The sequence below is a fragment of the Nannospalax galili genome, unplaced genomic scaffold (assembly GCF_000622305.1).
Source record: "Nannospalax galili isolate Female #2095 unplaced genomic scaffold, S.galili_v1.0 scaffold762, whole genome shotgun sequence".
Classification (NCBI taxonomy): domain Eukaryota; kingdom Metazoa; phylum Chordata; class Mammalia; order Rodentia; family Spalacidae; genus Nannospalax; species Nannospalax galili.
In genome coordinates this window covers 2,490,287-2,502,877 of record NW_008350126.1, presented here as the reverse complement: position 1 = coordinate 2,502,877, position 12,591 = coordinate 2,490,287, and the positions used below count along the sequence as shown (strand labels likewise).

Below are 12,591 nucleotides of genomic sequence, written 5' to 3'. Positions count from 1 at the left end.
CGCCCCCACCCTCGCCCCCACAACGCCTAGAGAGGACTGAGAGGGGGAGGGGCGGGCCGGGCCCTCAAGGCCAATGGAAATGCTCTGCAGAAGTCCCAGAGGGGTGGTGGGAGCCAGAGCAAAACTCCCAAACTCGAAACCCGGATCGCTGCCTGCATTCGGAACCAGCCTGCCATGCCAGTTCTGTTTAGCATCTCCTCCTCACCCTTCAAGTGGATTCCTCTGCCACCATCGCCCTCTGTGACCTCAGTGAGCCACCTCTCTGAGTTTCAGCTTCAACTGTCAATAACAAAAATAACCTTTCCAAGGATATGCGATGAGTACGGGGCAAGGAAAACGCTCCCTTCCTCCCTAAACAGGGGCTTCTTAGCTCCGCAAGTAACCCTACCTTTCCCCTCGCTTTTAAAAAGCATGGCTGTCTCTGGCAGATTTTTGTGGAGTATGGAAGGGCAGGTGGATTTGTGTGACAGGTTTCTGGCAATCGGCGGCGCAAGGCTGTCGTAAGGGGCATTTGAGTTTTAATTTCCAATCGCCCCTGCGCAGGTCCTGGGCAAGCCAAAGACCTCTTGCTGCCACAAATTGTCCATCTGGCCTCTTGAAACTGTTTCGGGACCAGGCCTGAGCTAGGCAAGACTCAAGCCCAGACCGGAGGGTGGGAAAAAAACACGAGAGGCACCGTCCGGCCCCGATCTTAACTGGAAACCTCATCCACCCTGGACTGAGCTCTGTTATCTTGGAGCCTGAGCGGCCCTTTCCGCTTTCGTCTCAGTGCCTCAGTTTTTCTTTAGGATCTAGGACCATGTGTGCCCCAGCCATTTACCACACCCCTCCGACCGGTTTCTGCGAATCCTGCTGGGGATGGAATACCTTACCTCCCGGGGCAAGCAGAGCCTTAACCCAGAAGCCCTGGAATCCCCGCCCAGGCTAACATTGCCCCGGGTCACCCGGTGCGCTGGTCCGGTGCACGGCGCCAGGGAGGAAGCTCGGTGGACAGGCTAATTAGAGACCCCTTGGCAGACGATGACGAAACCGGGAAGGACCTTGGGCCTTTGGAAAACGCATCTCTTAAATGAGTGTGGTTGATTCTAGCCTGGAATTCGGACTTCGGGCCGAAAGGCCCTAGGGGAGGCTGAAAAGCACTTTTCCGGAGGGGCTGGGATGCGCGCTCCTCAGCTCGGGGTAGTAACTATGCGGAAAGACTTTGGCCTCTAACTTCAAGCATGTGCTGGACCAGTTTCGACCCGCTCCTCCCTGGGGTTGAGAAGCTCCAGAGATGGGGGCCTGTGAACCTTCAAACAAACCTGGAGTTTCCAGCACCCACCAAGTGGGTAACATCAGAACGCACTAAAGCAACAAACTCTCCGCCATGTAATTCCCACAGCAGAATTCTTGCCCCCTCCCATCTCTGTTACCAAAGTGACAAGAGTATCTCCAAAGGAAAATCGACCACTAAAACGTATCTCTAGTAGTCACTGATTTGTGCAACAGAAAACTTGAGATTAGGATCCTTCTCAGGCTTTTCACCCTTTTAATTTTGTGGCTGTGCCTCAAAACCCAAGCCTGAAACGGGGGAGGGCATCTAGCTTCTTCTGGGATGGATAGTTAGCAAGAGGGGCTTGAAGACACTTTCCCCCTTCAAACAGAAAACAGCATTTGTTTTGGGTCCATCTCCTTGGGGGAACACAGACAGCAAAAGGAGCTCCAGAAACTTCTACTGCAGCTCCCCCTTCCAGCAACCCTATGAGCTTGCTCACAAGGCCACCACCCGCAAAAGTTGTTTTGGTAGTTGGAAAATTTCAAGGTTCCCCTGGACCATTTACAGACGGCTATGATCCTGGAGAGCCCTGTCTCACTTTTTTAAAAAGCTCATCTTTCATTGCAGTTTGGCAAACTTTTAATTGTGATTCTGACAGCTTCTCCCAAGCCATACAAGCTGCCAGTTAACAGTTCAAAGTGTCTCAGGACTTTTAGTTGATTCCTCCACCCCTCAAACAACAATTAAAAGCACGCGTTCCCACCTCCTCATCTGGATGGCATTTTGAGCTAAGTCTTGGTTAGAACAGAGTGCCTTTTAAAATAATTGTGAGTTGGGACAAACTTTACTGCAATAAAACATTTAATTTAATTCAGAGTAAGAGATAAGAAATAACTCTTCAATAAAATATATAAAATTTTACAAGATACCCTTTCAAAGGGATAAAAATATACTGGGGGAAGAGATGGACAGGAAAGTGAAATACTGGGGGCTAAAAGTGCTGTCTGACAGCACCATTTCTAGCAAGTCAGAAGATGGCTTAACTCTGCCCCCAACACGTTAAAGCGTATGTAAATTTTTCTAAGTTTAGCACATACAATAAGCACACACAAAGAAAGCAAGATTTTTCCTTCCTGATTCTATCAATTGTTGAAGAATATTTAAAATATAGGTAATAGTTACAAGATATTCATTTTTTTAAGCAGAAAATTATCCCCTCCAACCCCCTGCCAATCACCTTTGTAACATGTGAGGACCGATGTTCCCAGCATTTCACAGAAATAATTCTTCCTGACATGTTTTATCTTCTTAATTCTCCCAACTGACTGAAATGGAGTCAAGCAGAGATAGCCTTGGCAGAAACCAGGGCACTTTTCTGTTTTCTCCCTCACCCTGAGGTATTCTCTGGGCTTTTCTTATATCTTCCTGTTACTGATCTTAAAAAAAAAAAAATTAAAAAAAAAAGATAAAACTTTGATAATACAGAGAAAGGGAGGAAAAAAATAGGATCAAATATGGTAGTATCCCAAAAGAGATTTCTCCATGCACATAAAATTCAAACGTATTACATAAAATTCAAATGTATTACATAGCCCCTCCACTTGGAAGAATCTATCTGCATCTACTTCCTGTGTGCACTGTGTCTAATTCTAGTATGTCTTCTGTAAGCAAGTTACCATCCTACCATATTTTAACAACCTCTGTAAATAACTGCGCTCCCTTTAAGAAAATGTAGCAGATGGACCTAACACAGTATCATAAGCTGATACATAGAAACATGGATAAATGTAAATAAACTTTGCCTTTCAAAATAATTTGAATTTTTACGTCTGGCATATAAAAATGTCTTATATTTTATTATATATATTTATACATAAAAACTAGCAAAGCCAATATTTGTGAGAGGATAAGGGGGCATTTGGAAGAGTACCACAACAAAATGGATCTTGGTGCCTCTCACCTAAAGAACAAATTCACTTTGTATCAAGCGGCCCTGTGGGCCCGTTGCTTCGGGAGACGAATGTAAGGTTTGCATTCAGGAGCATGGACTGGCATCACCTTCTTGGAGAGGGAGGGGAGCCCTTTTATGCAAACATCCATCCTGGAGTAGAGTCTGTTCATTTAGTCTGCTTTAGGATAGATGGTACATGCCATATCCAACTGGTGTGGCATAGAGTCCAACAGGTGGGATGGGAAGCACAGGTCTATGGAAAGGGTAGGATGCTCCATATATGGATGCTGCCTGCAGAGGTGAGTTGATAGGGAAGGGAAGACTGAAGCCTGAGGGTAGCATAGGTTTGGCAGCCATTTTCAGCTTCTCCAGTTCTGCCTCCTGCAGTCTTTTGGCCTTGGCCCTTCGGTTCTGGAACCAGATTTTGACCTGGGTTTCTGTAAGGTTCAGAGAGCTGGAGAACTCCGCCCGCTCTGCAATGGAGAGGTACTGTTTCTGGCGGAACTTGCGCTCCAGGGCTAGAAGCTGGGATGTGGTGAAGGGGGTGCGTGGCTTCCGATTGGTCTTGTGTTTCCTCAGGGTGCAGGTGGTGGGGCTCATGTGTCCTGGAAGACAGAGAGGAAATCAATTAGCAAAAAGCAGCACTCTCTCCAGGCTGGCCTGTGCGGACCCCCTCTTAACCAACAGCACTTAGCTCATGTACACATAAGCTTTGTTTCACTTTTCAAAAAAGCACCTTTGTCAAATCCATGCTTTTTTTTTTTTTGAGGAGTATGGAAATTTACCCATTTAAATGGATAAGTTACTGTATTTTTTAAAAAAAATACCAGTTTGGGTAATGCGGTCATGAAACTTTTTATATGGAAAACATATAGCCCCCGAGAAAATGGAAAGAGAAATCATGAATAAAGTCCTTCATAAGTCACAGGAGCTGAATATTCTGAGAAATAAAACTTCCTCAGAACTTAATCTCTCTAGTTTTTAAAATGGGAGGCTGAATTCATACCTATTCTCAATGTAAGACAATCACACATCAGAAGGAACCTGAAGGCTTGAAATGCTGGGCTAGCTACTTCTCCGGCCCCTCTCTGAACCAGGAAAGTTGGAGTGCATCAGCATATTTATGCAGATAAGACCTGTGGTAAACTAATAGTGTCTCTGGATGAGAGGGCAGATCCATGCAATAAACAGACACACAGCTGTCATCCCATCTACCCTACAGATTATAAAACCCAGCATCATTTTACAGATCTGCATGTGGGATAAGTTTCTTGGCTGGGTGCTTTGGCAATATAAACTTTACTAAGATGGAGGAAAAATTAGCTTGCTCATAAACGGACATGTCAAATGCTGCCTCTGAACTGAGAGCACATGATGATGACATCTTAGTCATTTCCCCATCCATTCCATGGTTTAGGGCAAATGTGTACATGATTATTTTGTTACTGGAATTTAGAAGTGGGGACTAACAAGCAAAGGTAAGGCAACAGCGTCCAGACTCTGTTTAAAATGGGTTAAGGAAGCAAGGGGATGATGCCCCAAGGTGATTCGGTGGCAGCCACTACCTCTGCTCTGGTTTCCCTCAAGGGGAGGGGCGGAGTGCGAATGCTAAACAATTATTTTTCTGCATTTGGCTTTCATAGGTTATGCTAGTTTCCCCAATGCAGCCAGAGTAGTAACTCCGGTGTATTCAGGGGGAATGTAACATTTCTTGTTCAGTTACTCTGGTGGCCCTAAGAAGAGTTTACACTTCATACTTGAGAGTGACACAGCACAAGTCCCAACCCAGCTGCGGTCCTAGGGTCCCATTATTCACTATTTACAAAGTGCTGGGTTCTGTAATCAGAAAACAAATCTGGGAGAGGAAGGGGCAAGAAAACTCCCATAAAGGTCTTAACTTTTGCATATGCTAACCCTTAAATAAGCCAATTACAGGGAAGCTTTCTTCTTAATTCACAAACACCAACACCAGACATTCTCAGGATACCTGCAGACTTTTCACTCTTCCCAAACCTAGCTAGTCAGGAGGACCAGGTAACTTAGCTCAGACACCAAACTCATTGTACACACTTGTACCTGACTCCAGAAGGGTTTTGAACCAGGGTTCTCAGGTTACTCTTAGGGCTGCATCAGAATTATAAAATCCAGGCCATGAGGACTGTGCATAGGTAGCAAAGCCATGAAGCTAGAAGGCTTCCTCCACTGCTCCCATCCTCTTCATCCACCTCATTTTACACCAGTCAGATGAAGGATGTGGTTATATAAGGCAAAACGGTATTTATCTTACTTCCTAAAAAATAAAACTAGGCACAAGGCTGGTGGGTCCCTTCAGCCCTGCCACTCCCTGAACTCATCCTGCTTCCAACCATTGGGTTGCTGCTGGCACCTCCAGGCCCAAAGTACCAAAAACTCTTGTTCTCAAATGAAATCTTTTCTGAGACTCTTTAGTTCTTATTATGAAAAGGTAGTATCTCGGACCCAAGGTTGCCTTAAGGCAGAGAAGCCAGAGTTTACCACAGAGATGTTACAGGGCTGGTGGGGAATTGCCATACCAGACCTCCAGGCCTAAGTATGCCAGTATTTCTGACCTGTGGCCACCATTCCATTTAATGCTGGAATCCTGGGTGTACTGCAGGGCATTGCCTCATGCCTCCCTCAGGCTCTCCAAATTTGTTAAACAAGACTCTTAATGTTTTTGAGCCTCCATTTCACTGTCCATAAAATGGAAAAATAATACTTTTCCCTCAGGGGCCTTTGAGTACTACATTTTGGAGTGTCCAGAACCCCAATTGGTAGGTGATGAGTAAATGTTCCCAAGATTTTTTTCACCAGGGCCCAAACTGCTGATCCCTCTGAACTCTGTTGAAATGTCCTCATCTGTTAACAAGAGGCCCGCTGCTGCCACACAAAGGAGATCAGATAAGATAATATCGTGAAAAGCACTGTGCAAACTTGAGTTTAAATTCTTTGAGTCCTTAATCTCTACGCCCTTTCAGTCTTTCAGAATTTCCAAGAGGGTGGAGAGAGACTGCTAGAGGGGACAGCCACTGACGCCGGGTATATGGTCTTGTTTCGTTCACAAAATACCATGTATCCCCCAGTCCTGAGGGCAGAAAGGTGGAAATGAAAATGGGTTCTCTTTCAATTTAGCTAGGAAATTCCTCTGCAGCCCTGCGCCCCCTTTCTCAACTGTCCCAAAGTTTAGTGAAGTAGGAAAGGGTATAAAGCAAAAAGCAGGAGAGTAGAGGAATCTCAAAGGCCAAAAGATAAAACTTAAAGGAGTTTCAGGGAATGGTTCCTCTAAATATTAATAGAAAAAGGACCCAGGACCCTAAAAGGGATGCTAAGTCAGCAGAACTTCCCTGGAAGAAATCCTGAGTGCAGGTGTGGACCTGAACTTCGTCTCTGGGGAAAAGGATCAGGTCGATAAAAGATAGCCAGCACACTCAGTAGAGGAGCAGGGCTTGGGCAGGAGATTGCCAGGCCCAATGTAGACATGGTTGATGACCTCTTAAAGGCATTTTAACACCACGTCTGAAAAAGAGGGTAGCCACAGGTGGCATGCCTATGCTTGTACTTTGAGGTTCTAGGGAGGATCCAAATCTGGTGAGCACCACTGTGTATACTCTCAAGTCCTGTTTAATGCTGTTAATTATTACTGTGAACCGAGGAGGGCCTGTGAGGATCTGGCCCAAGCTAGCTAGCTCCCAGAGAAGCTCAGAACCTAGTCAACAAAGCAGCAGGTAGGTACTAGGACAGGAGAAGTTTCCTTTAGGGGTCAGTCCTTGCCATCATCCCTTTGTGGTATCTGGATTGGACAAGAGTTCCAGGAAAACTAATGACTTCCACTCCATGTCTGGTTAGACTCCCAACTGTCTAATCTTTAAAGTGGGGGCCACCTCGCACGGCTGTTTTGAAGCTCAGTAAAACAAGCGCCTTGCTGTCTGGCGCTCATTAAAGGTGAATCCTAGACCGGAGAGGTGGTGCATGTCTGTAATCCCAGCACTTGGGATCCGTAGTTCAAGGCCATCTTAAACTAAATATGGAGCCAGAGCAGTATGGGCTACATGAGACCTTGTCTCAACAAAGTAAAACAAAACAAAAGCACGCATCCACCTCGCTTCTCCAGCAGACACCACCGAGGACAGTGAACCACAAGCATATGAAGGGATCCAGGCAACGGGCAAAGGGCCTTTAGAAGCCAATTTCATGACCTTGCAAACCCAGCTGGGGTAATACTAGCAAGTGCGCAGGTTCGCTAGCCACTGCGCAGCCAAGGGTTGCGGGCAGGCAAGGCGGAAGGTGTCTGGGATGCGGACCGCACTCAGAACTGGGGTGCCAGGAGGTCAGACCTGCCAAGAGCATCCATCCTGTAACACACCGGTCCCCGGCCCCTGCGGTACACCACATACGGGTCTAGCCCGGGCCCCGGCGTGCGCGCACTCACTTGGCGGCGGGGAGTATCTGCCGGGTTCCTGCATCCACGTCGTTCCGTCTTCGGAATTTTCCGACTTGACCGAGGCGGTCTCGAAGGGCTTGACCAGAGGCCCGGGACTGTGCCCTTCCCGGACGCCGTGTCCGGGCAGCAGCAGCGGCCGTAGCGCAGCCCCGGCCGAGGCGCTTTCGGGAGGCATCACGGACGCTTCCTTGGGCGGCTTCTTGTCGGACATAAGCGCCTCCACGCTGAAGGGCAGGCTGGAGACCTTGACGCGCCGCTCCTCCGACGCCGCGTCGGCGCCCCCAAGCCCTGGGCCGGGGCCGGCCACCACCGCCGGGCCCTCCTCGTCGGACGAAAACAAGTCATTGCCTTTGGACGGAGAAGCCATGACTTCTCTGCCCCGTGTAGCTCTCCGCGCGCTACTCCGCTGGCAACTCGGTAGCGACGACTCAAACTTTTTTGGGGGGGAGATAGCAGGGGCGCGCTGGGAGCCAGCCTGTCCTCCAAGGGGAAGTGGGAGACTCGGCTCGGCCAATCGGCGCCGGGTCTAGTGCTGACGCCACACACGCTCGCCTTCGATTGGCTCCTACCGGAGAGGCTGGAGCCCTCCCTCCCCCGCCCTGTTTGAAATAAATTAGGAGTTAATTACAGGAGCAGTCAGCAGAGTTGTTATTAGGCGATCCCTCAAGGGTTATAATCGTCAAAACTGAAAAGTCCAAGGCGTAATTAAGGCCGATTGTTTAAAGAGGAAGTTTGCCGAGTACCATTTCTTCTTTAACCCCTCTTTAAGATGTACCTGGTGCCTGCCCATCCCACTCCTGCCTGAGTATGCTTTAAATCCCGCAAATAACATTGCAGGAACATTTATAAAGGTCCTACTATGAACTTATTGCTTAAGTAGTATCACTTATTGCTCAGATTCAACAGTGTGACTTTATAACTAGTAGAAAACGCTGGAAAACAGCGGGCACTCCTACGTGAAGCAAATAGTACAGGCACGGTGCGCCCGAGTTTCTCAGAAGCAAGCGCTCCATGGCATCCACTTTGTTACAACTCGTTCCTCCAGAAAAGGAACCGGGAGCCGGAGAGGTGGCCAGGGGCACCCAACTAATTTATTTCCTCCTCCTCTTATTTATTTTTAGACAAAATTTTGCCCTATAGCTCTGGCTGGCCTCTCTCTCTGTGTCTCTGTCTGTCTCTGTCTCTGTCTCTGTCTCCGTCTCTCTCTCTCTCTCTCCACCCAGAATGGCCTTCGACTTGCTGTGGTCCCCTTGTCTCTTCCTGGGTTTTAAGATGACAGGTGTGGATCAACAGACCAATTAATTTATCATGGTCAATTTATACAAGTGGTCTCCACCTATTCCTCTCCCCAAACCAGAGTACTTTCAGAAACTGAAATTTTTTTTTTTCTGTGATCTAAAACTCCTCTCCAGGTGAGTGCAATGTGTGTTCATGAGGGCTTTTTTTTAGCCTCAGTGCCCAGGAGCTAGTATTTGCCTTGGAAGGTCATAGGCAGGGAAGAGAGGGCACATGTGATATTTACTGTCTTCTTTTGCCCTGTAAACCTCTCAAATACCGGCGTCTCAGTTTGCACACCCCAACTCTGAGTGTCTCTGGGGAAAGCGCACAGCACCTGACTTTAACTTTTAAACAACATGCCTACCTCCACTCCTCCCCAAATCACAATCTGTAATTGCAGTTCCAAAGCATCACTGACCAACGGTCTCAGTGTGAGAAGCAGAAAACGAGTTTTGAGGGCACAGAGGCCTGGACTAGCTCCTCGGGCTGCAGGCGGGGAGGCACGGATCCAGGCAGGGAGGCAAGGATCCAGTGAAGACTGCAGAAACCTTTTCCTATAGGCAAAGACCATCCTGGGTGGCTGGGGAAGCGCAGATCACTCAGCTCAGTCTGGACCTTGGAACGCCAAGGCTACTTCCTTTCGCAGTCATTGAAAGGAAGAGACCTTGCTTTAGATTATTTAAATGATCAAAGCTTGGAAGCCACCTCCTAGTCCAAGAGTCTTAGAAAATTGACCCCTAGACCTACAGATCTTTAAACTCTTCCCAGAGCACCTCTTTTAACCCTAAACCTTTGCCTGGAGTGAAACTGTACTAGTTCCAGAGAACCAGGCATGGTGGTGGGGAATCTGAGAGGGTAAAAGTCTTTGCTAACCAGTTAATTCAGTTCAGTTTTGGAAAAGCTTTTTAGAAAGTAAAGAAATTTTAAATGAGCCTTTAAAAAAACCTCTGGATCTTTCTCCTACCACAATATATAGGCATTTTGTTGTTGTTAAAGACTGGAAGCCTAGAGAAAGAAGTTTGGAGGAGAGAAAAGAGTGTGTTGGCGGGGGAGACTGAAAGCTTTCTGGGGATGCATGCATTTCCCCTTGAGTCATACCTGATGGTAGTTGGTTGATAGGCATCTCAAATATAATACAGGTAAATCCAGATTAAATTCTGTGCCTTCTAGATGCAAGAGGCAAGATGCAGGCTATATATTTTGGATGCAAATCTGAAATTCGTTTAGCTCTCAGCTGCCAAAGAGTACAAAAGGGTTCAAGTTTCAGTTGGGCTGAACCCAGCCAATGCTTTATAAATAATCGGAAAAACTCATAGTTAATATGTGTCAGTTTAGGAGCACACAGACTCATTCCTAGGAAGTCAAAAAGGAAATCAATTCCACTGGAGTCTCTTTCTTTCAATATACATCTCTGGTAGAGGAAAAGCCAAGCTGTGTCTCACTACTCTGGGGTCCTGATATCCACACAGAGAAGGAAAATGGTAAGACCAGGAGAAAGGGAGGTGGCAGAGATAAAAGGAGCAAGCAGTGTTGATAACTAGAGTGCCAAGCTCTGCTCAGGAACAGAGAAATGGCCAGAGACAGCCGGCTGCTTCCCCCATGCCCTATGATGCTGCACCATCCCAGCTCTGTTGTGGTAGAGACAAGGGAGGAAAGAACCCGCAGCCTGAGCCCTAAAGGAGAAGCCCTATCTGCATTCGCTGCAAGGTTTGCCTCATTCTCCCCAGAATATTCGATTCACCTCTTCCTGGCAGCTCTAAAATAAGAGACAGTCATTCATTCCTTCCTGGGATGGCTTTGTGGGAACTGGATTCACATGGTTTCATAAAGTAAGTAGTAGATGTAAAGATTGATTTTGAAATATTCTTGTGTATTTACATCAAAGCAACAATAATTTATCGGATGCCTTCTTTTCCCCAGGTACCTCAAAATAAGGAGCATCACTAGCCTTCGCTCACCCCAGGGCAGGCCCTTTGTAAAATCCTAAGCACACAATTTGTCCCAGCCCGAAAAGTGTTCAGGTTTGGGTGGCCCCCTGATTGCCCGATTGGAGGACTGGCTTTGGCACTTAAGAGGCTCTCGACAAACATTAGCTCCCATGGGGGGTTGCGAGGGAATAATGTTTATGTGGCTGCCTTACTTGCCAGCAGGTAAAGTGGGAACCACAAAGCGTCAACCAGCACTATGTTCAAGTACTTGAACTTGCCAGAATTTCATGTGATTTTCAAACGCACCACTTGGGGTGGAGACAGTCTTTCCCCTTTGATGGAGGAAAAGTCCTAGACTAGGAGGCTGCCCAATCATGCAAATAGGAGGTGAGACACCGGCGAATTCCCCCGTAGGGCCTAGTAGGGCCTAACCCTCCCCACCTTCGCGATCTTCTCGATGCCCCCCGCCCCCCGCCCCCTCGCCCCGCGGCCCCACCGGGTTTCCCAGGAGCCCTGACACCGTGGAGCAGCGGCGCACGCGCGCCCTGAGTTCCTAAGCGAAGACACCCCTTGTAAACTGTGAAGCCCTGAGCGCAGACCTCGGCGCTGGTAACCCCAAGGGCTGATCGCGGCATCTCGAGCCTAGGAGGAGGCGGGGGAGGGGCCGAGGAGGGGCTGTAGACGGGCCAGGGCTGCGGGTAGGCGCCAGGCGCGGGGAGATGAAAGGCGGGCTCCGGGGAAGGGGCTGCGCCGGGTGACCGGCTCCAGCCGCGCCGGGCGCCCCGCCCCCGCTGCCCCGGGCAGAGGCGGCTGCCCGCGCCGGAGCCGCGTTAATTGCTCTCGGCCCGGCACTCAGCCTGCGCGGAGCCAGGACAACCTCGCTTCAGGAGGAATGACAATTCGCCCTAATGGGACAACCTCGCTCCCAGAGGAGTGACAATTCCTTCTAATGGGCCGCTTGTTAGAGGCCTATTCTCCGAACCTGGGTATCAGAAGCGGGCAGACAAATGGGCGCCTAGGACCGCCAGGAATTCCGCAACTGTGCTCAACTCCGCAGACGTTCGCTGTGTGACTTCAGGGGGAAGGCTACTCCTCTCTGGGCTCATCTGTCCTACCTGTGAGATGTGGGAAGAGGAAACACAGCAGATCAGCCCCTAGTGGGCCAGACAGATCCCCAGCCACCTGGAGAAATCCCCAGGGTTTGGTTACTCCGCAGGGAAGTGAGGTAGATATTAGAGCTAACAGTTGTTTCTTTGGAGGAAGTTCTATGTTCATGACATTCCGGATACTTAAGTAGAGAGGAAGGAAGGGCCTTTGCTATGAAGCCCTACCCAGATCACAGGTGAGTTTTAGTTGACTTCCTAGTAGTTGAAGTTGAGGTGCATAAGAGAGAGGGCCCTCAAAATCTGGACCCCCCCCCCAGGAAGAAGCCCAGGACAAGGATTCGTTGAGTGAGGGCCATGGACAAGCAGTCACAGAAGCTGCACCCTCTGCAAGTTCAAGAGCCTGGAGGGAGAATGACCAGTTCCGTAGAGCTGTGCTGCCATGCAGAACCCATTCTTACCTTTCGCCACCACTGCCCTCTTGGTTCCCCCTTTCAGAAAACAGAGCTGGAAGTCGTGACCCATGCTTGGAATCCCAGCACAGGGAAGCTGGGGCTGGAGGATTGCTGCAAAGTCAAGGCCAGCTTGGACTTCAGGAGAGCCTGCTGGCAAACAGC

General features: G+C 48.6%; 1 protein-coding gene across 1 annotated transcript; it reads right to left on the bottom strand.

Annotated features, from left to right (window-relative positions):
* Nucleotides 1-2,345: 2,345 nt before the first annotated feature.
* On the bottom strand, nt 2,346-11,597 carry Msx2 (msh homeobox 2). The gene is made up of 3 exons (XM_008847345.2): nt 11,471-11,597; nt 7,654-8,264; nt 2,346-3,811 (listed from the first exon to the last, which is right to left on the bottom strand). Exons 2-3 carry the CDS (start codon nt 8,030-8,032, stop codon nt 3,387-3,389), a joined length of 804 nt encoding a protein of 267 aa, XP_008845567.1. The 5' UTR covers nt 8,033-8,264; nt 11,471-11,597; the 3' UTR covers nt 2,346-3,386.
* Nucleotides 11,598-12,591: the final 994 nt, after the last annotated feature.

Bases quoted from the DNA above. Each gene is read 5' to 3' on its own strand.
- Msx2 (XM_008847345.2), bottom strand. From the start codon at position 8,032: ATGGCTTCTCCGTCCAAAGGCAATGACTTGTTTTCGTCCGACGAGGAG. The intron at 3,812-7,653 runs GTGAGTGCGCGC...TCTGTCTTCCAG, and splicing joins CAGATACTCCCCGCCGCCAA to GACACATGAGCCCCACCACC.